General features: G+C 35.9%; 1 protein-coding gene across 5 annotated transcripts in view; it reads left to right on the top strand.

Annotated features, from left to right (window-relative positions):
* RALGAPA1 (Ral GTPase activating protein catalytic subunit alpha 1) overlaps positions 1-27,776 on the top strand; it is a 127,340-nt gene that overhangs the window by 28,986 nt on the left and 70,578 nt on the right. For 2 of the 5 annotated variants that reach the window (XM_074148828.1, XM_074148827.1), the window contains exons 14-25: positions 877-1,006; positions 1,591-1,828; positions 3,547-3,708; positions 8,089-8,229; positions 14,488-14,655; positions 17,975-18,099; positions 20,310-20,526; positions 21,677-21,853; positions 25,297-25,449; positions 26,998-27,191; positions 27,317-27,415; positions 27,516-27,671. In XM_074148828.1, coding sequence (XP_074004929.1) covers positions 877-1,006; positions 1,591-1,828; positions 3,547-3,708; positions 8,089-8,229; positions 14,488-14,655; positions 17,975-18,099; positions 20,310-20,526; positions 21,677-21,853; positions 25,297-25,449; positions 26,998-27,191; positions 27,317-27,415; positions 27,516-27,671 — 1,960 coding nt within the window. Of the gene's footprint in view, positions 1-876; positions 1,007-1,590; positions 1,829-3,546; positions 3,709-8,088; positions 8,230-14,487; positions 16,051-17,974; positions 18,100-20,309; positions 20,527-21,676; positions 21,854-25,296; positions 25,450-26,997; positions 27,192-27,316; positions 27,416-27,515; positions 27,672-27,776 lie in introns of all 5 variants that reach the window. The other 3 variants (XM_074148830.1, XM_074148829.1, XM_074148825.1) reach the window with 2 other exon arrangements.

The raw sequence follows: 27,776 nt of genomic DNA, 5'->3' as shown, positions 1-27,776 counted from the left end.
AAGCACCTAGTTAGTTTGAGGTAGCTTAGCCCTCAGTGAAAAAAGTAAGCTAGGATATACAGACTACTATTAAGGAGCTACTCAGGAATTTTATCAAGGGTGTTTTGCTTGTGTGTTGAAGCGCTAAATATGAAAACATACATGAAGCTTCACAGCCTTATTTAAAAATAAACAAAAAATCCTCAGATAAGCATGGAGAACTCCTAAAATCAGATGTAGGTTGCTTTTGATCTGTAATTTTGTACAGGAGTCTGTGTACTGTTTAACTGTTTTGTTCCTTTCCAATGCTTAAGGTGCCTAAGCAGGTACAAGGGACCCAGTTTCAAATTAATTTCTATTATTTCCTGGCTCTAATGAGGTAGTATATTGCCACTGTTCTCCATTGCAAGGAAGCAGTAGCAAGGGGATTTCAAATGGCTGATTTACTCCATTTTAACTTGCATTCAGTCTGTCACTAGTATCTCCTGAACTCTGGGTAAGTAGAGCTGGCATTACATGTCATGTGAAGCTTGTCTCCTCTTGTGGAGTCAGTTCGAGGCTAGCCACTGGAAAATTTGGGAGCAATAAATGAAGGTAAAGGTCAAAGCTCAGTTTGGAAATATAATTAAAACTTTGCCTGTAATTTCAGGCCACTGAAGGTGATAGCACTTGAATGACCTGGCACAAAATGTTGGAGGGTGACAGGGGTTCCTCACTCTTAAGTGTGAAAAGGAGATTGGAGTAATTTCTTTTGCAAGAATCAAGTTAGGCTGTTTGTAATCGCAGTGTCCTGTTTGGAATGTGAGCAAGTCGAGCTCAGTTATTATCTGCAGAAGTATCCTGGTATATAGAGAAGTATAACAAAACAGTAACTCCAAGTTTAATATTATTTTGCAGGGAACAGATGCTACTTGTGCTGCTCAGGGTTACTGAATCTGTGCTGAAAATACCACCCCAAACTTTCTTGCAGTATCAAGGAAGAAAAAACTCCACTTTAGCTGGAAGACTTGCAGGACCTCTTTTCCAGGCAATTAAACATAAATTCACTTTAATTTATTCAGCTTAATCTTGACCAAGAGATGAGATGCAACAACCACTGTTGGTTGGTTTAAATCATTGATTACGTTACCCAGATAATGTGAATGGTGTGAGTTAAAGAACTGGCTACATTTGTTACTTTTCTGTCCTATATTTAATGACACTGTGATAATGTTTTTTGGTTTACAGTTGCAGAGTGATGTTGTGGTGGCATCTCTGTAAAGTGGATCTGTAAAGTCCACAGATTCTGCAGTAGTTAAAAAAAAAAAAAGGATACACAAAAAGTGAATGTGAGAACTAATTGAGACCAGTATTACAAAGCTCTTTGGCAAAACTTGTAAGATACCGAAAGATCTTTCAAGAGTGAAACCAGTTGTTCCCGTGTCTAAGTCAGAAGCCCATGTTAACATAACACTTGATAATTCATGAAAGGTCTGTGTGTATTGGTGAGGAAAAGAACATCAGGACTACACAGAAATTTCTGTGGCAACTAGAAATTTCTTTTTAAGTGGTAATATTTGAAGATTGTCATCTTATGTTCAGAACCCAACTTTTCTCACTTTATTCTTTTAGACTCTTATAGTAGCTTGGATCAAAGCGAATCTAAATGTGTACATCTCTCGAGAACTCTGGGATGACTTGCTGTCTGTAATGTCATCTCTGACATACTGGGAAGAGCTGGCCACTGAGTGGTCGTTGACAATGGAGACACTAACTAAAGTATTAGCTAGAAACTTGTATAGCCTGGACCTCAGTGACCTGCCGTTGGATAAATTAAGTGAGCAGAAGCAGAAAAAACATAAAGGCAAAGGTAAGACAACACTGTATACACATCGTTTGAATTTGAGCTGGGGTAGTGAGATGTTGGGCACAGTGGAACTTTGGTCTAGTCTTTTTAGTACACCTTAGTAAGCATCTCTATCACCTGAAATAACTCAGTTTCTTTAAGGCAGCTTTTTAGAACGATCACAAAATCTTCATGTAAACACTTGTTCCTGCAAACAGGCACATATGGAATGTAGTTCTTAAAGGTGTGTTGAATTTAACCTAAAATGTTATACTGTAGTGGATTATGCCTTTCTCCTTTTATCAAAGCAATTAAATAGTTGAGTCCCAATCATAAGTTCTTGAAAGTAACAAAGATTACACCTCTAGTAAAAATTAGCAAGTTAGCAAGTGGCTGTTGCAAGCACAATTGGAATATTGATCCTGAAATCGAATGAATGTTGTTTAAAGTTGAAATGTTAGATGAACATAGTTTTGTTTGGGTTCTAATTCATCACTAAGCCATGGTGAAGACAGGTTTTGTTGAAGAGACTTTGCTGGGCTATTTAAGAGAAAGGAAACTTTTAATAATCCATATGAATGGTACCAGTTTTTAAACTGATTCCTAAACTGTGCAGGAAATACTTTGTAGGACATAAGATGGGGAGAGGAGGTGGCTACTTGCTTACAAAGGTAGAGTTCTGGAATTGGTAAGGGGCAGGAAGCCTGTCCTCCTGGACAGCGTGTTGGATTGAGAGTTGCAAAACCTGAATTCTGTTCCCAGATCAGAGACTTTTTGCATGTGACCATGAGCAATCACTTCTACCTTTGTTTCCACTTCCGTAAAACATGGTAATGATACTGTTCTTTAAAAAGTGCATTGAGATGTAATAGTGAGAGGCACATTATTTAGGGTGAGTAATAATGATGGGAAAAAATTGTCATTTTTAGTCTACTTTTTAATCTCTTTGTGTTCTGACTGATGTGGTTCTTCAGTCAAACCTGAGGAAACGTACTTCCTACAATATCCTAGGGTTTGTCAGTGAGCCGTAATCTACGTGGATGTTCATTTCCCTCTCTTAAAGAGATAATAATAATGAACACGTTGTACTAGGGCTCACTTCCCACAAAGATGCCCTTTTAATGATTGTAATTGTTTATCAAGTATAATTTTGGATTATGGGAGTTTAATGTGGATAAGGAAATACAGTGCAACTATTCTTTAGATAACTTTTTTTTTTTTTTACATACAGGTGTTTTGATAGCTCCTCATATGACCTTTATTTACTTCAATATAAATGTCAAATCTGAATTTGTTCCATCTTTTCTTAATCTTAGTATAATATTGTGAATATGTAAAGAGCCTTGTTCTCTGAGCCCATCATCCTGTTTTTTTTCTCCTGCATTTGGTATTAAAATATTTTATCACCTTTATTTCACGTTCCTCAAATGTCACAAAATTTTTTTGGAAAAAAACCCACAATATTGATGGTCTGTAATGTATGATTTTGTGTGTCTTGTCTAATAGGAACAGCAAAGGAGAAGTTTCTATAGTTAGACATTTTTATCAGGCTACAACCTTTCTAAACCCAGCTTTCTTGTGGGTTTGCATTTAATTGGTCCAGAAAGAAAATCACAATAGTTTAATAGCACCAACGCTTCTGAAAAGATTTGAGTATCCCTCAGTGTTAATGCTGGCTGAGTGGGTTTATATCTGGTGATACCAGAATAGAAGTAAATAGATTTGCAATTTTATTTTTGCAGGAGTTGGACATGAATTCCCAAAGTCTTCCGTTGATAAGTCCTTCTCTAGAGGCTGGAGCCGTGATCAGCCTGGGCAAGCACCAATGAGACAACGCAGCGCTACAACCACTGGCTCTCCAGGAACAGAAAAGGCAAGAAGCATAGTACGGCAGAAAACAGTTGGTACGTATCTGTAACGGCTGATGTGACATTTGAGAAAGGGGAAGGAATTAATAACTGACTTTCATAGCAACATGGATAACTTCTTTCCACAAAAGTGTGCTATCTTTCATAACTAGTTAAATGTGTAAATTATGCAGCCTTATGTGCCTTTGGGTAGCTGAATAGCTTGTGGTTACTAGAATTACAGTTACTGCAAAAGAAAGTAATGCAGTTGATGTATTCTTAATGAGCTTGATCACATGCTTAAGCTGGGTTGGAAAAATAATACTGTTTTATGTATATGAAAAAGAAAAAAGCTGGAACGGTTTGAGTTGTGGTATGGATAGCTGCGTAATATAAGGCTTTTTAAGTGTGTGTTTTCATAAACTGTGCACAAAATAGGCTGAGTATTTTCCAGTTGTGCAAAGAGAAATGTGAGAAATATGTATATATCTGCGTAGTTTATAAAATGTGTTGTTTTTTAATGTACCCTGAGTCTTGTGTTAATGAAAGATTGGCACATACATGTGCAATTCTCCATTTCTGAAGTCATCTATTTCTCAACTTCATTATTTGCAGATAGTCTTTCCTGTGTCAGAAATGAGTGGTGCTAAACAGCGTTTTAGGTGGATTGCTCAAAAGAAGTTTCGTTTTATGATCATATGATTTGCTTAGAGTAGCTGAACATGAACTGGACTACAAATTTCTTTTCTCTCTTGTCTCATCTTGATGATCTCAGTGCTATCTCTTATGTGAAGAAAACTAAGCTGATTTTACTTTTTTATTTAAAAGAACCACCTTTTAAGGAGTACCTCTTGCTTTTTTACTCTCTGTTGTAGTAGTGGCTTCGGTCATTGTGTGTTATTGCTTCTCTGAAACTTCTTTGAAGCATGTATGTTCTGATAGTTTTAGAAACTGGGGATGCATATTGGCAGTTGAATATATAATTGTGTTAGCTTTTCAGAAATTAACATTTTCTTTCTCTTCCTAAAAATATTTGCAATTAATTTTTTAAGTCTCAGAGGTTATTTAGCCAAAGTTTTTTTTATTTGAATATTCTTCCAAATTCTCCATTTAAAAAAAATGGTTTCTCGTAAGGCTTTTGTTGGTGTGGGAGAGTTAATTGTTATAAGCAGTACAGACACGTGAGAAATTGAAGTCACTACTCCAAAATTTCCTATCTTTTTCATGCATTTAGATGCTACACAGCTTTTTCTGTGTCTCATGCTGACAGCACCTAGTTTGACTAAAGTTTTCCTTATGGATCACAGATACTTTAAATGTAATTTCTGCTTCTCTGTAGATAGTCTGTGATTAACTGTTGTGGTGTTTTTGTTTTAAATCTTAATTGTCTTAACAAGGTAAAGCTCATGTTAAAATTTCTCCTTCCCAAATTGTTAATATTTCAGATAGTCTGTCAGAAGGTTATGTTGTTTGGTCAATTTATTAATGGTTTTGTTTTGCTACTATTTGAAAGATGGCTATTTATATGATGTTAGCCCTAAAATGACTGAAATTTGTCCTAATCAAGCTATATATTGACCTGGTTAGCAGCAAACTAATCTGATTTTAGTTTCACTGTACTTTAGCTTCCATGGTTTTGTTCCTTTCCTCCAATTATCTTACATGTTTGATATTAATAAGCCAAGTTTGTATTACTGTAACCAGTTAAAATTTCATATTGTAGAATACCATCTGTGGACAAGCATCACAGCATTAATAAGATGATTTTAAAAGATGAAAAGCCCAAAGAAAGTTGCCAGACCCAGAATCCCAAACTCTTAAGTTTTTTAAAATGTTAGTGAAGAGTATGTTACAAAAATATATGTCTTAAATGTCTGCCAACAGTTGCTTGTTATTGTCTCATGTCTGCTAAGAGAGCTGTCCAGATGCTTCTTAATCTGTGCCAGTTAACACAGGGTCACATAATAAAAAAAAACTGGTTTATAGTCAAAATAAGTAAAATTTTCTATAGAACACTTCGCTAGTCAGATCTTCTCCTTCAGTTTAACATTAACTCCATAAGCTAAGTCTGGAATTGAGTCAGACCTCAGATATGTTGCACGATATCTGATACATGTATATTTCCTTTGATTGTGGTAAGATTTATGGTAAGAAAAAGCTGGGGTTTCTTTTTCATCTGTTTTGTGTTGTACACATTTTGTGTACATCTCTGCACCTCTTTTTTGAGCCATCCTCATGCCAGCACACATTTATTGCTGCACCAGATTTGTGTGTATGTGTGTGTTACTCAACTAAAGATCACAGCTTTCTGATATGCAGTGTGTACATTTTTAGCCTGAACTTATGTAAAGTAATTTTTGGAAAAGGGCCTTTAAACATGATATGCATATGGGTTGAAAAATCGTCTATAGGGCTAGATATAGAATTTGTGGCTTAGACAGCAGATTCTAGTCCTATAAATATAACGGATCAGAAAGAATTTACTAATCTATTGTTCTGCTTTTGTATATAGACAACAGTAGAAGGTTATAAACTGTCAAATATCTAGTCCACATTCTGGTATAAAGTCTGCCCCTACTTAACTGCTTAATTGAATATGACACCTTACTTAAAATAATAATTCACTGACATCACATTTCCCTTTTGCAGAATCTCAAAGTTAATTTTACTTTCAGTAATAATGCACTGTAATTTTTCCTTGAAAAGTTTCTGTAAAATTTCCACCTTCCAAATTGTAAATGGGTTGTTCTGCCCCCACCAACCCCCGCTTACATCAGTGTAACATGGTGGAAAAGATCCAGTCAAATTACAAGGGATTTTACAAATATTCCTGCTTGGATACTGTGTTGATTACAAATCTTATCTCAAAAGCTTGGTTTATTTTTAAGTGTAAAAACATTTAGGTTGGAAAAGACCCTTGAGATTTACTATGTAGCTTGTTATTTTTCCTCTTGCCTACATTGATTTTAAGATGCACAATGATGATTGTAATGCATCTAACTATCACTGTGTCCTGAATTTTATTATTGTATCTCTTAAAGAGATGTTAAAGCCTTACACATACTTACCTTTTTTTAAAAATTGGTTTCTGTCTTATAAGCTAAGTTTAATAGAGAATGGCTTCAGTATTAAAATGTGTGTCTTTCTGAATTGTTTTTTCAAACTGGTGTTACGACTCCACTTAAGTTGTGTTGCATTGTCAAATGTGTTTTCTGCTCAATGTACGTTGACCTACCCAAGTTATCTGCATGTTGCTGTTAGGGACAATTCTTTAACCTGATTTAGAAGTGTGATGTGCTCAACTTTCACTGCACTCCATTCATGTACTTCTGATTCCTGTACAGATCAGGAGCACTAAGATTCTAAGTCTATATTCCATGTTGTTTTGAAAATATATATAGCAAAGTACAAGGACTGATTAAATATTGTACTGACAATATTTATGTAAGATGCACTGAAGTTTCCTTAAAATAAGTTTATCAGCAACTATTTTAAAACAAGTTACCAAATTTGCAACAGTTTGAAAAAGCAGCTGCTTGAAACAATGAATATTGCTTTTTGAAGAAATTCAAGTGTACTTTGAGATTGAATGCAGTATCGGTTTTTGCTATGTCTTACTCTGACAAAGGAAAGCAAATGTCATAAAGATTAATTTTAAATCTATTGGAAAAGGCGCAGGTATAACCTTGATCCTAATGCCACAATTCTTACCTAAGTTTTCCATTCTGTAAGACTGTTGGCAGGAGATGAGATATAAAAATGGTGAATTAGGATCAGTTTAGCAAGATTTATCCAGTATCAATTAAAAGCCAGACCCTATGGATAAGAAACAATTTAATGCTTTTTGTTGTCAAATCATTTCACTTCAGTCACGTAATGTTTTATGTGGAACTGTAACAAGTTGTATTGCAAATTTCTCCACACAGAATTGGTCATTTTCTCCTTTTGAATCTCTTTTAGAGAATCTTGAACTAAAGAGTATGGGTATGTGTAAAATTCAGAGGTACTTTTTTCAGGAGTAAACCAAAGGAAACTAGAAAAATGCAAATGTAGTGTATAGTTGCTTTTTCTGATAAATTTCAGGTTCTGAGTGCTTGTGGAGTGACTTGAACTTTGATTTTTCAACCCCTGATGCAATGGGAAAAAAAGTGTTAATTAGTTTCTTGATTTTGAATGCAAAATCTCTGTAATCGTCATAATAAAGGCATTGTTGCTGCTTTACATAAAAGTTAAAAACTCAAAATGTCTTATCTGTCCACTGATTTTTTTTCTTTCTTACAGCTCTGCCAATATCTGCCGTGCTGAAATGTTTTAATTTTTGAATTTTCTTCCTTTTTATCTTTGTTTTCTCTGTTGCTGCTTTTTCTGTGACACAAGCCTTTCATTATAGTCACTCTTCTTTTTTCCTTCCCCACTTCTTTCTTTTCCTTTTTAAAGCCATGAGAAGCCGATCCATTGGTGAATGTGCTCTGCCATCGGCCTATATACGCAGTGCTAAAAGTGCTCCTGTTCTGATCCATACTTCCAAACCCTTCTTGCCTGATATTGTTCTCACTCCCCTTTCTGATGAGCTTTCAGGTAGTGCCACCTCTGCTAATTTCTGCACCCCCTTTATCACTTTTTTAAACCTTCTGCTTTCAAATTCTGCTAAATCATTAAATTTTTCAAAGTAAAAATACTTGGGGGATGGGGGGAGAGGGGAAGAGATTAAGAATGAATATTTTGAGTTATGTAAAATACCATGCTATTTTGCAATTCATTCTGGAACTGTTGGAAGTTAGTGCTGTGCCAATGTTTACTATTATAAAAGTGAAAATTAAAGAAATCTCTTGCTTTTTCAATTTATTGGTAAGCAGTAATACAGCATCTATCTACCAGAGAGTACAACTAATCTGAAGTTTTTATTTGTGATGAGTGAGGGAGGGAAAGGAAGAACATAATTTTACTTTGACTTGCCATTTACATCTTTCTAAGTAATTTTTTGAAGTCCATGTCATAGATGTTGTGTGGACAACCATGATAATGATACAATTTAGCTCCCATGAAAAAAGAACGTCTGAAGTATATGGTATCATATACTATGCTTTACAGTGTGCCTGGGTTTCATTAATATATAAAAACATTAAAAAATCTATACAGTTTGGAATTCTGAAGTGCTGTGTTTTGGTGCTGTTTTCCAAATGGTCCGTTTTTTACAGAGTTGTAGTTTTCTTCCGCATTATGTTTGGTCCAGCAGGGTGGTTGGCTAGAAGTTTGACAGTACCTTTCTTTGGATAATTTTCTTTGAATAAATAGGTTCAGCAATTAGAATTACAGGTTTTAAAAATGTATGCATGAAAGTTTACAGATAATGTAATATTTTCTCCTGTGCTCCAGCTATTACATAGGTGTAAATTAGTAGCATGTAAGGCTGACAATCATATTATGCTTTTGTCTCAATGAGTGAAAAAAAAAATTAAAGCACAGTGGCAGGACTATATATACAGTCAAAACTGTGTACAAATGTAAGAACTTGATGGCAGTAATTTTTTTATGGAGGATATGTTCTTTTTTTTTTTCTTTTGTGTCTCTCCTGCCTGCCTTTGTTACCCAAGAAGTATCGAGAACTGTATTTTCATAATTGTATTTTGATGTGTGTCCAAAATTAAGTCTTCTTGTGAAACAGAAACTTGGTGCCTTTGTGTTCAACCCAAAAACATAAATGGAGAAGGAGGGAAGTTCAAGGAATCCACTTTAGAGATACCAGACTTTCACAATGAAAAATGATAAAGTATTTGAATGCAAATCTTGACACCACAAAGAAGGAATAATAAAATACAAATCATATGTAATAAATTAATAAACATATGAGTGCAAAGGATATATCTTCTGAGATATAAATTATTAGAACTTAAAAGATACGGTTTTTTACAGGAATGATTCATGAACGACCTATTAGGAGATAGATCTTACCTGGCCATAGCATTGTTGTAAATAGTCAATTTGTAATGAAGATCTTAAGAGCACCCAAAGAAGAGAATGAGCTTTCACAGTGCACTCTTATGTAGTCATATAGTCACTGATACTTAATTATCCCGTCTTCAAGAAGACAAAAGTGCTTTTGCAGTCAGTTTTATCATCCATGTTTCTGAAAAGTCCTGGCTTGCATCTTTCTTCTAATGTGTCCCAAACCTGATGGCTCTCTTGCTATTGTCCTTCTGTTGATACTCATCCGATACAAAAATGACACAAGCAATGTAATTCTTAAAAGTGAAATAATTTTACAGACCTTTGCACTTCTAACATAGAAAAAGTCCTGGGCGCTTCCTTGTTTTGGTGTCATCTCCAACAGATGATTGTTGAAACAGCTTCATGGTGTGCCCAAGAATCTTGAACATTGCCAGAAAACTTAAAAACTCTAGTGAAAAAGCAAGCCATTAGTGTGTTGATGGGGAAGTAGCGGAGTAAAGGAAAAACTATCCACTGGATCAGAGTGCACTTTTCTCTTTTAATTTTCTGCTTTTTAATTGCGCACTCTGTCTCCTCTTTTCCTATTTCTTTTTTATTTTTTTTTTTAAACATGGAGATTTATCATTTTCCTTGCCTTTTCTTCTTACAGTAAATATATTCTTTTCTGAAAGCCTTCTGTGTCCAGATGGTACGGCATGTAATTTGGGAAGTAATCAAGTTGTTTGTCATAAGTGTGTTTTAGATAATGAACGATGTTTAGCTGTGACAGCCCTTCCTCTTACTTCACAAGTATGTGAATATCCCTGTTATCCAAACTGACTTTCAGATCCAGCACAACTCAAAGGAGAGGATCTTTCAAATGATTCCAAGAGAACAGAATGCCTTAACCTTAAGTTTTCTGAAGTAGCATTCAGCTTCTTTTTAGCTGTGAATCTCCTCATTGAAAGATTGAGTCACTGAGCACTGGTGAATCTTGACAGGTGGTCCAAAAGAAAGCATTTATGCCGAAACCTTTACCTTATGTACTATATTAGTTTTCATTAAGTATAAATAATTATATATGAGAATAACTGTAATTTGTTATTTATTGGGACATAATGTTTCTGCTTGAAGATAAGTCAGTAAGTTAACAAAATGGATTGTAACAGCTCAATATTGACATCTAGGCATATAACATCATAGAAGATGCTCTTCCTAAGCATTGTAATTCCTTCATGTAGTTTCTAAGTTATGCTGTATTTCTATGTGCAGAATATTGGCAACTTCTCAAATAGAATCTAGAAAGTGGAAGCGGAGATTTATGCTTTAAGATGTTTAGTTAGTAAAGTGATTTGGTATAGTGCAATTTGTTGCAAATCTGCAACATTTCTCAGAAGAACTTTTAACCTATTAGACTCATAGGAAATCCAGTCTTACACATTTAAAGGATAACTAGCAAAATAATAATACATTCCTGCTCCTATTGAGGATTTTCAGGGACAAGAGCGCTTGTGGAAAAAAAAACGTTGGTGAGATGTAGGCAAGATTCCTGGAAGCAATGGGCCACAATGGCAGACTAATGAATTGCAGGTGGGAGATCTTTCCTTATCCACTGGGACTAAAAGAATCAAAGAAAATATTAGCATGTAAGGGAGACATGTATTATGCCTTTACAACCTTTCTCCCTAATCCGTAAGTAATCATTAAGATGAAATATAAAGAAATCATAATTATAATGCCAGTATGGCTGTAATTAATCCCAGAAACTCAGAGAATGAGTGTGTTCTTGTAAAAGAATCAAAATGAAAGCTGAGAAGCAAAACATGGTATTTTTTCTCCACTTTCTGAACTAACTTTCCATGATGAAATACAACCCTGTCCCAATGTTATATGGGACTCTTCTACTTGCACTCATACCATTTTGCCAGAATGTGTCTCTCCATGAGTTCGTATTTTAGGCTATCTGTCTCCCACTTGATGCTGGAAAACTGCCTTTTGTTTCTGCCTTGTAGCAGAAAAAGGGGAGGTGAGGTTGATTTAAAGAAAGTTGTGATTGGGTGAGGTTGGCTAGAACTGCCAATTTCAGTCTGTTCCTCACTGTAACGTGTTAGGAACCAGGCAGTGTTTCTCCTGAGTCTGTGCAGTGTCAGACACACAGCCTTCTGGCGCACAGTTGCAATGTAGTTAGTGAAAACTCCCTAGGAGTTGATGGTGTCCCAATTTGACGGTATCCTTGTGTGCAAGAGTGAGCCCTGGTTGTGAAGCAGATGTTCATTTGGGCTTTTAAACATTGTCTGTTTTTTCAGTGCTGATATTGCAATAAGAGTATATTTTTAATTTCCTTAATTTCTTACCCTGTTCTACAAAAAAGAAATCTCTATTGGCACAAACATTACATGTTTGTTTGAAAATGTTTATGTACTTACATGTGCTAGTCATGCGTACGTAAGCACCTTAAATTAATACTGGATCAACATTGAAATAAATATAGCTGAATTTATTTCAATGTGTGGAGCTGCTTGGCGTGCATTTGGAGTTCTCCATCCAGTAGGTTTTAACATCCTGGAAAATCGTAATCCCTGCATTGCATGCACAGTGTGCAATCCTCAGGCTGCTGCTTTAGATGAGCTGGAGTTTATAAAAGATAGGAAAGATGCATATTGAGGGCTCAAGATGAAATTGGTGTATCATAGTTATATATGTTAATATCATATATAACATTAACAAACATATTTTTGACTGAATTCTGTGGTCCTTTCTTTGTAAGAAATGTAAGAAATAGCTTTGAGACTATATATGCATAACTTGTGTTAATCTGCCTCCGTCAATAGAGAGTTTAAAATAACTATTCCAACTAGAGGGACACCATTCATTTCAGAGTGTTAATTCATATAGTTAGTAGTAAGTTGAACAAGAACAATGACGAGAATTTTGTTGCTTATCAACGCTGAAGAGAGAGGAAAGGGATAATAAATCGTGCCTTATACAATGATTTTCATTTCATGTTTATTTTCTGAATTAGCTTGGATGGCTACTTTCTTTTTCCAATATAGACACCTCTATTTCCTGTCTGTTAGCTTCTTCACAGTTCAGTAAACTTTGTATCATGCCCAAATTTAATTTTCAAATTTTAATGTCTCTGAAAAATTGAGCAGGGAAATACCACTTTTCATTTTTTTCTAACATGTACTTTTAGTTAAGTACGATGTATCTCATTCCTCCAGTTTGTATGCTTTGCTCAGAAGGAAAATATGAGTAAATTCAGGTCCAGCTCTAACATTCTCAGAGAATTGTGAGCACTTTAAAACAGGCTTTTAAGGTGACTTCAGATCATAATTATTAAATAGTACTGAAATAGGTATAGAGATCCATGAATTAATAATTTGAAATATTTATTTTGGCAGTAACACATCAGACTTAGGGGAGGGAAAGGGGCTTAAATTTTGTGCTGATTTTAAGTAAATTCACTATTGCAGTCCTGAAGATAAACCCTCTAGGTGTAACAACAAGGTAAGTCTGTTTGTTGTGGCAAGTAACTCATGTTGGTATTCATTTAAGCTCTTTATTGTTATTCCTGACTTTAAAAAGCATATCTACAACTTTTTAAGTGGTAGATAGTAAAAAATAAATCTGGGGAATAAGGGAGTCTATCAAAAGAAAACAACAGAAAATTGAGAAAGCTGTTTTTCCCACATTGTTCAAATGCCTGTCCCATAGAAAGAGTACAAGGGATAGCTCAAATTCTTGCAAATAGTTGAATTGTCTGTAAGAGATACTTAGTCTTGCCTTCACTGGTGATGTGATTGTATGCAGTGTTCCTATAACATAGCAGGAAACCTGAAGAGCATGAAAGTTCTTTATTCTGGTGGATGATGTGAGGTGGGCTGAAGATATTTCTGTACAATTCTAGGTAATCCATGTTGGAACTGCAGCTTTCACTACAGTTAACTATGATTTGTACTGATGATAACATATTAGCAGTCTCAACGGAGACAAAGAATCGCTGATTTAAATGATGATAACGTTCTGGTCTTTTCATAAACAAAAGTGGTTTTACTCGAATGTTAACTGTTGTGAGGCTGCAGGATGTTTTTTAGTAGCAGTCCTTAATTTGCTAATTCTCATAAACATCACATTAACTTGAGTAAAACTGAAAGAAGAGGGGGAGGTAAGCCTCCATTTAGTATTTAGGTTCGCATTTTGAAGATGAGAGACAAAACATCCTTCTAGGGAAAAGGATCTTTAAATTATCTGTTATGTGTAGCCATCTCTTCTGTATAGGGCTAGCTCTTTCCTGTCACTTAAAGCTTTAGTCTTCAGGTATACACTATATTACCGATGCCATAATACAAATAATTGTATGATAGTATTCTTTTGGATATTTCAGTAATTTATATATATTCACACAAGTTATGAAAAAAAGTAATACTTTGTAACTTCAATAGACAATTCTAACTTTTCAGAAAACTTACGTGTTCTGTTTGGAGTTGTGCATTTTTCTGAAGATGTAAATTTCCTGAAGGCTACTACTGTTAAGCTAATTTGTATTCCAGGTGACCATTTCCATAGCTGGAATAATATTGGTTGAATTACTGAACTTATTGGCACAGCCCTAGCTTTGACTGTATTTCCAAACGTTCCATGGTCTCACTGTTTGTTCTCATGCATGTTAACATTTAAAACTGTGTTCTGATGGTCTAACTCATTTATATTACATTCTGTACTGGATATTATGTGCGTGTGTTTTTAACACCCTAGTACTGGAAAAAATATTTGTGTTGTACTTAAGAAAACAAGGCTCTGGACTTTCCTAGCTTTTTAAAGTCATGTAATTAGGATGTAGTGTTAAATAAATATTGTCTCTCTATGTAAATTTTAGTGCATGTTACATATACTTTTTCCCTACAGACATTGATGATGCTCAAATTCTTCCACGCCCACCTCGAGTCAGACATTTTTCACAAAGCGAGGATGCTCCAAGTGAAGTTTTTGGTGCATTAAATGAGGAACAGCCACTGCCACGAAGCAGCAGCACCTCTGACATCCTGGAACCATTCGCAGTTGAACGAGCCAAAGGTGCAGTTCCTGTCATTGACAGTTCATCCCATCATGCTCCAAGCTTACAGAGTTCCACTGAGACCTCTTCAATGCATAGATCCACTGAAAGCCATATCACTGATACAAATAGCAGAGAGTCCTCCTTGGAAGTTGGGGATAGTATTTATGACCATCTTTGTCATTTAATAGGGCCGGTAGAATTTGCAAACACAGCCTTTGAACAAAGCCAATATGTTGACCTTGAAGGTGAAGATGATCTCCTTTCCTCTCTGAGAGAATATCTTAAAGAAAAAGAAGAACTTTGCGGTAACTTTGAGATAGATAAATGTGAGGCTTCTGCTCACGAAGTTGATACATCAGTAAATAGGAATGATAGATTACCACTGGATGGATTAGAAAATAGAGACCAGACCGGTCAATGCACGAATAGCATCACTGTTACAGAAAGAGCTGATAACACAGAGCTGCACCTAGAACAAGACCAAAGTGGCTTTATAAGTAATATTGCACCTACTCAAGTAGACATTTTTACAAGAAATCAAGCGCTTGATAAAGCCAGACAGTTAAATACTAATAAACAATATGAAAGCGTGTTCGATCATGGGTCAAGTAGTCCTAGCAGCAAAGAAGGGAAGAGATACCTGTACAGGCAAGCTGCCACTGAAGCTGATGTAGATTTAGCTGTGGAAGCAGCAGTAGCCGAAAAGCATAAAAATGCCCAGTTTAATGAAAAAGTAACCAACTCACGTGTTACGCATGCAAAGAAAACTCTTCCTAAAGCACAAGTTAACCCTCAAATGCCTCATATCATAGGCACAAGCAAACTGTCACCAACTAAAAGGAGTATATCTGAAACTGTAACTCATAGGGCCAAAATCATGAAAATAACGACTAAAAAAAGAAATAGTGTTCATGTTACTTTTAGGCCATCTACAGAATCGGTTCAATTTTACAATCCTCTTGAGAGCAAAGAGGCCGCTTGGAAAGCAAGACTTCGTAAACTCGGTGGCTTCAGTAGTAGCGGTAGTGGTAGCAGCAGTACCGGTGCAAGCACCAGCTCATCAGCTGTCACGGAGCTGGTTAGACCTGGAATATATAGACCTCTAGATGCAATCAATGCTGCTTCAGTTGGCAGCAAGCAAATTAAGGAATCTACAGAAGCTCAAGCAGCCATGTTGCAAAAAGAAGGTATTGCGGTTAATCAGTTCCATAATCGTAGTGCCTTTAGAGGATCAGGTCAGGAGTCAGCGCAACAGCAGGGCTCCCTGGGTGGTGTTTATAAAACTGTTGTACATGCTCTTTCGAAGCCGAAGGCAAATGTTTCCCCACAGAGGCAGAACAGAATGCCAGCAGAGGCTCCACTGAGGGATCTGTACAGTCATGTAATGGGCTATTTTGGAAGGAAAGCTGCAGGTGAGCACTAACAGTGTGCAGAGCGCAAAAGGAGAAAGGCAGCACCAGTTTGGCTTAATGCAACTGAAGCAAGCTCTGATAAGCAATCAAAAGGCTTTGGGATGATCACTGCTTTCCCTGTTTGGTTATGCATGCGCCTACAGCCAGCTGATTTTTCTCCCAGCATAAGTTACTTTTACATACTTTAAATTACTAATTTCCCTTTTCAAGATATTTAGTTGAACCTCTTTGCTGCTGAAGACCATCAGGTTAGGGAAGAGGAAGAGACAGTAAATGACCTAATAAAGGATTAAGCCTTGAGAGTTTTGAATTTTCATCTACCATGCAGAGCCTTAAAATTCAGCCTACTGAATGATTGGCATATGCCTATTTTATCAGAATGTGCTATTCCACTCTGAGTGTAGTTTGTTTGTCAGAAGGACCTGGCTCTCGACCAGCTTGGTTGAACTAATTTCTGGTTCATTTAGTGTGTTTTCTTCTTCCTCCTCCTCCTCTTCCTCCTTTTCCTCCTCCAAAACAAAAAAGCCCCTCAAATTTACATTTGGAGGTTAGTTTAGATAACTTCGCAAAAATAGTCTTAAACAGAGATGTCCTATTTCTGGGATGATTTCATTACAGCAGTTCTCTGTATCCAATCGTGAGGTTTTGTTTGAATCTTTTTCAAAACATGCTGTTGGCCTTTCTGTGTTCATTCACCAAAATGGATGCAGTTACATCTTGACAACATCTTTCATTGCTTTCTTTTTTTCTTGGAATAGTGGATGTTCATGAAGGTCTCATGATAGTCCTTCTGCTAACTATGAGACCTCTGTGGACTGATTGAAAAAGAAGGCTGTCGCTCTAATATCCATTGTCTTAGTTCACATCTTAAATAACCTTAAATGAACAGCAAATTAACTTTCAGCAGTAACGTAGGTTTTCTTTTTTCCGTTGTCATGCTGGCATGATTAACAGAGGATTCCGCAATTGCATCCTGCATCGAGATGTTAATGCCACCTGAGGGCAGCCTTTGTAAGCATAGCACCACAGGAGCATGACTGTCACGGGTCTCAAAAAGGCGATTTGCTTCTCTGCAGAGTTTAGACTTCTGAAAAAGAGACATCTAGAAGAGAGCACTAATTTTAGAAGTACATTTTATTCGAAAGCTGTAACATTTAACAGAGCCTCAATATTAGAATAAACGCTGTGGTCTCATGAGAGATGACACTGAGGGAAAAATTCTTATAGAGAAAACGTGAACTGCAGTAACTTGAAGACTTTAAAGACAAAGATCGTGAAGTCAGGTGTAACAGCCACAGTTAAATATGAACACTATAGTTATATCAAAAAATACAACCCTGATAAATGAGTGAACTTAACTAATTGTTCATAACCATTGACCATCCAGAGTCTGAATTTTCATTCCATATACTAGCATGTAATTTAGCTGAGATTTTCTTTGCACTATTTATACTAACTGTATACAGTGCCACATCGACATTTGTCATTAGTACATATTACAGCCTAGTTTACCTTTTCCACTAGATTGCTCTTCATTAGGAATGCAATGAAAAAGGAGCCTATATGAATCATAAAAATATTAGGATTTATTACTTATTTTTTGTGATATGGAGGAAGAATATATGCTGTATCCTTAAAGCAAGCATTAACAACTTTGAGTAGTGCTTACCTATAAGCTTCTTGCTCTCAAAGGTGGTACTGGAAATTGACTAACCCCTGCTTAGTGGGAAGAAGAAGCCATACTAATTCTTAAAGTAGAATCTGCTTTAAAAGAGGGGATTTCTTAAAATGCATGTTTGGCGGTTTTGATTATTTTTTTTAAATTTATGTTAATTAGGAGGGTTTTTTCATTTTTTTTATACCTTTTGTTTTGAAAATGTTTTGATGTGTTCTTTACTATATACAGTTGTTCATTTGCTTTTAGCTAATAGAGAGGACATGAGTCAAAAGCTGCACCCTATTGATAGTGATATTGGCAGTAGCAATACAAATGTTCCTGACCTCATGGATGAATTTATAGCTGAGAGACTCCGCAGTGGTAGTGCGCTGGTAAGCCTTTAAACTTCTTACATTTAGATATGTAAGTTCACATATATGCATGAACTCATCAATGACATTCTAAATCAGTTCACTAAAACATATTTCTCTGAGTATTATGAATCAGAAAGAATTAAGAAACTTAATCTTGCCTTTGACATCGATTCATGTGATTTTATGCTATTTGTGTTTTCATATCTATTAAATCTTTGTTGTGGAAGCAATGCAGAAGTTACCGTCAGATGGATGGTCTGATTGAATTACATGGCCTTAATTGCACCTGTAAAGATCTTTGTACACAGACGCTTTCAGAATAATAGTTTATATGTAAATTTGCAGTCCTTAGTCTGGTATGTAGTTGGGTACCATACTGCAGTATGGTACTATTCTCTACAGGTACGGTCAGTGCAGCAGTCAACAAAACTACACTAATAGATGTTTTATTTCATCTACAGTTGTTGAACAACTTGTTGTAAATAGCTCTTTGCTAATTGAAACAACTTTTCATATGCTTTCTTCGTACATTTTTCCCAGATTGTCACATTATTTGGAATGTCATTCATAATGAGAAATCTTACTCAATTTTAAGTCAAGAATTTCTCATTACTGTTGAGTGCTTACAGATCGAGACAACTGATCTGAAGAGAGAAGTGTTTTATTACAAAAGGGGAAATATTAAAAAAAAAAAAGTTGCAAATGAAGGACAGAATGGGTAATAGTTTAAATGTAGCACTTCAAAGTTGTTCTGTTCTTTTTTCTGCTTAGAATTTTTAAAGATTTTTTTAAGGTCGTTTTAAGACATGCTCCTACAGAAACTTGTCAGCAAGTAGTTCAGTTGTCGCTAATAAGGGGCCAAAGAAGATTCTTCAAAGCGATTGGAAAAGTTTGCTTATCTATCATCATCTTTTATAAATGGCAAGACAGAACCTATACAGTTTGTCAAATTGCATGTTTTTTTCTGTTTTGTATTGAAATCATGCTTATGAAACTTGATTGTTGGTGCAAAGTGTTCTTGTTAGCAAGTGTAGAGTTACAAGACAAAAACGCTAAGTTGAACTCTATTAAAAAAAAAAGTTAACTTAGTCTGCAGTTTCATAAACCAGAAGTCATCACAGCTGGCCACAGAAGAAGGGAGAAGGAGAGGGAAGACTATTTGTTTTCACATAGATGGGCAAGAACGTTGATTATTAGTAGTTCAGACAAAAGAATCGTTACTTTCCTTAGATAGCAAAAACCAGCCAAGATAAGTTTGAATAAATATTTTGGAACTGCCACTGATTTTGTAATTTAGCACACAAAACCAGATATGCTCTCTTAAAACAGAGTACCAACTTACTAATCTTAGTTTTAGGTTGCTATATCTATTGAATGCTAAAACCTTGTATCGAGAAAAGCTTGTCAATCTGAGTAAATCTCTAATTAATACTAAGGTAGTAAAAGAATAGAGAAGTGACTGGACCTGGTGTAAAAGGAGGTCACCTTCAGTCTCTTAATGCATAAAGATTTCAAGCTGTTTCCTGAAATGGCTCTTCTACTTTTATCTCTCTTCGCTCTGAAGCAGAGTCCTATCTGTGAAAAAAATGGCTTAAAGGAAGACTCCAAGTAGAACACCACCTTATTTTTACATGAGCAAATCTATATGCCTTATTTCTGCTATATGCTGTCTTTGGTGTCCAAGTCAATACTGAGGTTTTGACTTAATCATAAGAAAATGAATGCATGAATTAGTAAATTCATTGGCTTGTAGCGTACGTTAAATTTTTGCTTATAGCATGGCAACCTATAGGCCAGAAAACAGAATTCCTTGACATTTTTTTATGCTTGTGTCTGGAACCCAGGTTAACAAGGTTTTTCTTTAGTAATTTAGACATAATCTGGAGATAATATACTTTTTTACTGTTTTTCTCTCTCAAGTCTTACCTGATACGTGTGTGGCACATGCTAGTCTGAATCCTAGCCTTTTAAGGTATGTGCCCAAAAATTCATTGTGCAAATAAAATTTGTACGTATGAAATTCTGTGACTGCATGGGTTCTTCACTTACTCCTGCCTGTCTAGGGTTTTGGAAAGTCTTGGCTATATATGTAGTATGATGACAGTTTCTGGTTTAGGTACTTATAAACTGTTATGTTCTGACATTTGCAAATGTGGGATTGCTTTTTCCATTTTATGTAAATAAACCATCCAATATTGTAAGATAATCTATGTCTCTGCAACGTTTAGAATGTGACAAGAAGAGGAAGCAGTCCTGGCAGCCTGGAAGTTCCTAAAGACCTTCCTGATATATTGAACAAACAGAACCAAATGCGTCCTATAGATGACCCAGGCGTGCCTTCCGAGTGGACGTCACCCGCCAGCGCGGGCAGCAGTGACCTCATCAGTTCAGACAGCCACTCCGACTCTTTCAGCGCCTTCCAGTATGATGGCCGCAAATTTGAAAGCAAGTATATTTTTCCAAAAGTAATGGCATTTTTGATTGATTGCTTGTGAACTCCCCTTTTCATTTTTTCTTCTTTTTATTTGGTAAAGTTGTATGCCAGCAGTTTTCTGTAAAGAGAGCTTATTTTGATATCCCATTGAAATCGTTAGCAAGTTAATGGTGCAAGAAGAGTTTTTGAGAGAGGCTGTTGTGTTTATAGTATACTAAACAAACCAGCCCTGGAATACTACTGTGCAAAAAGCAGAACAGCAGGGAACAGAAGTTAGAAAGCAATATTGTCTTCTCCGTGGAGCATATCTGTCTGTTTTGCACAAAATATAAAAATGAAAGGTTACTTCTTTTGGAAGTTACTTGAATTCTTTTGAAAACATTTAGGTAGAACTTAAAGAAGGGCTCCAGATATTCTTACAGCAATTTTCATGTAGCTATTGATTCATCAAGATACTAAGTGTAATATTGTGGTAAAATTAGTATGCTTTGTTAAAATTAGTGTGCTTTGTGTAATAACACAATGCTTTTCATTCACTTAATTTATCCATTCCCACTCTTGTTCAACAGAAGGGGTCATTAGGAATTATTATTTCATGTATTATGTAAGAGAAATAATGTTTATATGGTAGAATTTATCGAAGAAATTGCAATTTTTAGGTATGTAGGTGTTAGGCAACTAAGTGGTGGTATTTAAACCTAATTTTCAGTATGATGTTTTGTCTTTAGTGTTGAAAAAGCCATTTGTTAGAATATCATTTGCCATAAAAAATTTTGAAGTTAGTGCTTAACAACCAACTTGGATGTTTCTTCCAGCTTGTAAATTTTGCAAATAAATTCCTTAATATATGTGTCCATTATTTTTACTTTATTCTTATGTAGATGCACTTACGGCAACTAAGCAGAAAACAGGACATGCAATAGGAAGGTCTTCTCCGGAAGTACAGTCACAGTTTTGTGACAGAAATGAGAATATTCATAATAATCAATTACTTTCTGCTGTTACATTTTATGGAAATTTTGCAACAGTGTGTTAATAGCATAGGAGATGCACATTTAAATTTTCCATAGAAGATCTTGGAGGGCCTGGGCTTTTTTGGTTTTTTTTTAATAGTATTGGTATTTTTAGTCTGTAAGTTAATACAGTGCTTTCCTCATACAGATTTCAGCTTTGGCACTGAGGCAGGGACACCGGCTTCCACTGACGTTGATGCAGTTTCAGGACAGCAACAGAGTGCTGAGGAGCAAGAAGTAGCCAGTCTAACTACACTCCACATAGATTCAGAAACAAGTAGTCTCAATCAGCAACCATTGTCTGCTGAAGCTGCAACTATTACTGGTAAAGTAGTTAAAAAAACCTCTAAAAAAAGTGCACTTATTTCAGAAATTTTCCACCCATCCTGAAGAATGCAGGTTCCAGCTTCTGCAATGAATCTATATTCTATATAAGATGATTCTTGGATTTTGATTATTTTTTGATTGCTATTGAAAAGTAATGTGTGAAATAACAAGTGAAAAACCTTTGTCTGACGTAGTTAGCTGTATGATCCTTGGCTTGATGCTAAATGCATTTTAAACCCTTCATGAGAAAATCTGTACAATTACCAGGGAGAAAACTCTTACCACGTAATGTATGCTAGAACTCTTACAAGTGTCCTTCTATTACTGGTAGTCAAATAGCTAATTTTCAGGAAGAGTTTTTTTCCTTGGAAGGCTTTGACAGTGTTCTTTCAAACCCATGTATCACACTGAGGTATCATGGGATTCTTTTATATACGTCCATCTTAACCTCTCTCTGTATTGTCTGTTGTGTAACTGGGAGCTGTTAATATGCAAAATGTTATTTACTGTGTCATGTAAGATCAGTTTCCATTTGTGTAACTTAAGAATTCTTTTTCTTTTAGTACTTTTCCCTGTTGTTTTCATGAAAAAATAAGCCTGTTAGGAAGCAGTGTTTCACAGTCACAGTTGATGAGCTTGAGGCTCCACCAGTTTACTTTGCAGCTCTTTCTTGAGAGAGAGAGAGAATAACACTTTAAGTTAGCAACCACCAAGTGATGCAGTTAACCCAAATTGAATGGACTCCTTCTGAAAGAGAGAATCTTCCTCTCTGAGGAGTATTTGGAGGAACATTCTCTTGCCAGATTTTGTAAATGAGAAGTAAAGATGTCCATAGTCATTTTCACACTCCTTGTTCCATAACTGTTATGCGCTACCATTCCTCATACAAACCTGGGAACAAGTACCTATTTGTCTGTGAAAGCTTATCCCTACATACAGTGCCTTGTTCTCTGTGAGATACCAAACGGTGCATTCTCAGAGGTACTGAAAGACATCTTTACTTCCCCCGCCACAATTTTCCCTTTCTAAAATCACCGTTCTGCTGAAAGAAGCATGGCATTAACTTTCTTGGACATTGTTGTTCAGCTTGTTCAACAATGTTCGGTTTGACTTCTGTTCTCTTCATTTTTCTCTTTGTTGTGTTCTTGTTGAAAATCCTAACAGAAAATATGTTCTTTTTCTGTTTGTTTGGTTTTATATGTTAATAATTTCGTTACTGTTTGGTATTTTTGTCCGAGTTTGCACTGTAATTGAATTGATAAGATTGCAATTAATGGCTGAGTTGTCTATTGAGAGATTCTGTGGCTGTCTCTTCTTATTGTTTGGACCACTGTTTTAGAGAGGCAGCTTTTCTGTGTCACGTGCATTTGACTTCAGCTGAGTTTCCTGAGGAAGCAAGACTTGTGTTAATTACGCTGTCTGTCTCTGTCTGACTGTTCCACACCCCCAACGAAGTTGGAGCCCACTGTCTAATTTCTGCTAAATTGACATATAAGAAGAAAACAGGAAGACATTCTTTTCTTTGAAATTTTATGAAAGATAGACAGCTATCTAGTGAAAACTTCATGTCTGCAGAGTCCCATGGCAGGGAGGCTGCAATGTGAATTCACTATATTAGATACCAGCAAACCCATACAGAAACTCATCCTCAAAACACAACCGTAAAAATGAGATTTCAGTGGTTCTGCCACTCGGAAAGCAACCTGGTTCTAAATAGTTCTGCTTTGAAGATTTTTGGAAGGAAAATTCCTTCTTGGTTTATAGGCATTATTTCACATTCTTAGCAAGTGATTGAGTTTACTATTGATTGCTGTTTACTAGTCCTAGAACAAGTTGAACCCGTAGTATTATCTGTCAAATTTGGATCCACGTATGCTGGAGTATCTTTATTGCTTCTTAGAAGACTCCAGTAGTTAAGCAAATTTTCAATAGTTATTTCTGTCCATTCTCTTCCATCGTATGAACGTCTCTTTCCCTCCCTCCCTCCCTCCTCTGCCTGCTCTTTCTCTCCATCTCATTCCTTCTCTTTCCCTCTGTATCCCACTCTCTGTCATTTTCTCTCCTTCGCATCACTCTTTCTTGCTCTTTCCCTTGATTCGTCCTCACTTAGTGAGCAGAATGGAGGAGAGGTAGGAAAAGATTTCTTTGAACATCTTTTAAAGCGTGTATTTTACATTATCTTGGTGAGCATTTGGAAAACAAGTGATCAGTAGCGAGAGGAGAGTATCATTACCTGTTGAGTGAAACTGTGGTCTGTGTGTCAGTCCATCTCTCCTGCAGAGGTGTTGATTTAAATTGATGGCAAAAGCTTCATTGCCTTTGCCATTTAAATCAGATAGAGACCTTTGCAGTTTAATAATGTAATTAAGTTTGTTTACCACGATTTCTGTTCTGATAACACTGACATTTTCTGTCAAGTTCCTTAAACAATTTGTTCTCTTTAAAAGAAAGAACACTTCACAGCCAATCATTTGGGAAAATTACTATTTTTAAAGACTCACTTTTTCATTGCTGTCTGCAAAGTTCAGTTTATCTCTAATACTGAACTTCACATATCATTACAATATTTTTGGGTTACATTTGTCTAAGAGTTAAAATTGATAGGTTGAAGTTCTTCCATTTTAATGTGTGCTGATGTGTAGGGAAGTATGTGGTGAATATCTGTTCTCTTTTTTTCTGCCATCTGGCTGTTCTGACCAAACTCAGCTTTTTATAATAATCTTTAGGCAAATTCAGGAAATGAAACTAAGGTAGTGCTGAAGAGAAGTACAAGTACCTGCTTCCTCTCCATGGATCTCTCAGTAGAGGAGACCAAATAGTTGCCTGGAGAGGATGCTGCTCAGTGGTGATCATAGAAAAATGCTTTTGCAGCACTGCCATTCTAACACTTGTATTTTTCTGTCTTAGAGGAAATAACATTCCTCTAACTTTACAGGACTTTGTCTCTATATGGATTTTCTCAGCCCAATTGGCAGATAAACATGAAAAATTGTCAGCTACTGGTTTGAGCTTTTATTCATAAATTAACTTGCATGCATCTATAAACCTGGAAAAGCAGTTGTTCCAGGAAATTTTCTGTTTAAATGCTTTGCTGGAGAGAAATTTAGGTGAGTGAATATGGAGAGAAATTTGACTGGTTCAGAACATTGAAAGTGCTGCAGAAAAAAACACATTTAAAATTATTTGGGCTAAAATAGAGCTCTGTTAATCCATTTACCTATCTGATTTTGGTATTCATCTTTCAGCTTTCCTGCAAGTAATTAATTTTCTTTCAGGGCACCATTCACAGAGAGATCTGCTTTCAGTTTTATACCTTTTCTTGCCCACATTTGTTATATAAAAGGAGTGAGATTTCTTTTAATGCTGTGTTTAGACAACATTTCAGTAGCTCAAGAAAATAGAAAAGGCTATTAAGGTAACTGTTAAAAATTGCATTTGCAGGCTCTGAAAGTGCTTCTCCAATCCAATCTGCTCTTGGATCCCGATCACAGACACCCTCTCCTGCCACTCTTCATGCAGATCATATTGAGCAGAAGGATCTGCAGCTGGATGAGAAGCTCCACCACTCTGTTTTACAGACGCCAGATGACCTAGGCAATATCTGGAATAGAAAATATAAACCTGTTCTCTCTTTCTTTCCAATGCCATATAGTGAAGTAACTAGTATCACATTAGTTGTAGACAATCCTGTACAAGGCTGTTTGGTCTGCACTTTTGAAAATATTTAATTATGATGATTTAAAAGCAAACAAAAACCTTTTGCATTTTATCTTGCATTTTATTGGAATTGTTAGCAGCGGATTAATAGTCCACGCATTTATAATAGTTCTTTTTGATGCCTACAGTTGTGGCAGCTTAACCTGGTATATGGTCCTGCCATAGACTTTTTTATCATTGATGTACAAGTAATAAGACAAGTAATAATTTTAAAGTACTGTTATAATTTCTTCTTTAAATATTGCTTGTTTTCCCTTTCATATTTGAACAAATTTATAATTACCTCCACTACCTTAGCTATTGAATTCTAGGATACACTCACTTTATAAATACGAGTTTCCCATTTCTCCCGTATTTGGTCTCATGGAAACAGAAGGGTGTCTGATGTGTATTTCGGACCCTTTTCCTTTAAGTAGCCAACTGATGGACAGAAGTAGCATCATTTTGCTTTGTACTTTGAAATCTATAGGCTAGAAACCATTAGTGTCTCTATCACAGTGGTCCAGATTTTCAAAAGAAGAGGCTATGTGATTAGGCTGAATTCAGATGTCATTTTGATTTGTATGCCTGTAGGAGCTGCGAGATTTTTCAGAAGATCTCAGCAAATTCTGATGCTGAGGTGTTTTGAAAATCTGTTTGAGAGGGGCAGAAAGGAGATTCTGGATGCCTGCTGCTTTAAAACTGTGGCTCGTTAGCTAGTTTATGTCTGTTTACCTAGTTAAGTGTGAGCTGAGTGGATGTAAGCTATCATAATCTGTTGAAGTTTTCTCTGTGTGGAAAAACTGGATTAAACATCTTTCACGTAAAAAAGAACATTCATTTGTATAATGCTGATGTGTGGAGAGAGCTAGGTGAGAGTTAGACTGTAGTGCTAGTGGATGTTGCTTCTCCACTCATACAAATTTACAGCTTAAAGAACAGTAGCCAGAGACAAGTTTAATCTCACCTTTCTTTTCAATTTGCAATAAAATGCATTCTTAGTAGATTCTAAGGAAAATCGTCTGTCTATTTTATTGGGAATAATGTAAAGTTGAAGTGTAATTTTACTTAGAAGCAGACAAGTGGAGTTCAGGAGGTTTGTTGACTCCAAAGAATGTAAGACAGCACTTACGAAAGAAGTGGCCTTACGAGGTCCACCAGACCAGTGTTAAGGCTCCAAAAGTGACCTTAAATGTTACTTAGATGTTACTTATGGAAAGAATATAAGAAATAGAAAATTCTTCCTCTACCGAGTTTGAAAGTAGATGTAGTTAAATATTTCTGGTGTTGACATGGCTGAATGGGTAGGAAATATCTTAGTCTGAAAGCCTAATCTTTTTTTTTTTTTTCTTTTGGTTTTAGGAAAAATATGTCTGAAATAGTTATATCAGAACTTTTCTTTCTCTGGAGAGGTAGGTCTCACTGTACTTTCTTCTTCCATTACAGAAACCAGTGAATTCCCCTCAGAATGTTGCAGCGTGATGGCTGGGGGAACACTTACAGGATGGCATGCAGATGTTGCTACTGTGATGTGGAGGCGAATGCTAGGAATTTTGGGAGATGTTAACAGCATCATGGATCCAGAGATTCATGCTCAGGTTTTTGATTACCTGTGCGAATTGTGGCAGAATCTGGCCAAGGTAAAAGAAGTGAGCCTCTTCTCTAGCCTGACCTGATAAGGCAGGGTTTTCAGAAGGAAAAAACCCACCATTTTATATATTTCCCTTAAATGTTTGTCTTTTTGTTTTGTTTTTAATAATTGCAGATAAGAGACAACCTTGGTATTTCAACAGATAACCTAACTTCACCATCTCCACCAGTTTTGATTCCACCACTGAGAATTTTAACACCATGGCTCTTCAAGGTAAAGCAGTGAAACAGCAATAAAAGTTTATGTAGTTGTAGAAGATTGTTTAATGTATTTTTTTGATTTATGAATAATAAGTATTGTTCTAAAACTGTAGGCAACAATGCTGACTGATAAATACAAACAAGGAAAGCTACATGCTTATAAACTCATTTGTAAGACAATGAAGCGAAGACAAGATGTTTCTCCAAACAGGGATTTTTTAACACATTTCTACAATATAATGCACTGTGGACTTCTTCATGTTGATCAAGTAAGTTTAATTATGAAATTCAGGTTAATAAATAAAAATAAAATTGTTTTATTGAAAATACTAAATGGATTTTCAGCTGAGAAATTAAACTTTGTCTTTGAAAAC

The sequence above is a fragment of the Numenius arquata genome, chromosome 6, assembly GCF_964106895.1.
Source record: "Numenius arquata chromosome 6, bNumArq3.hap1.1, whole genome shotgun sequence".
NCBI lineage: Eukaryota > Metazoa > Chordata > Aves > Charadriiformes > Scolopacidae > Numenius > Numenius arquata.
Note: the sequence above shows the minus strand (reverse complement) of the source record. Positions and strands in the feature narration are given on the sequence as shown.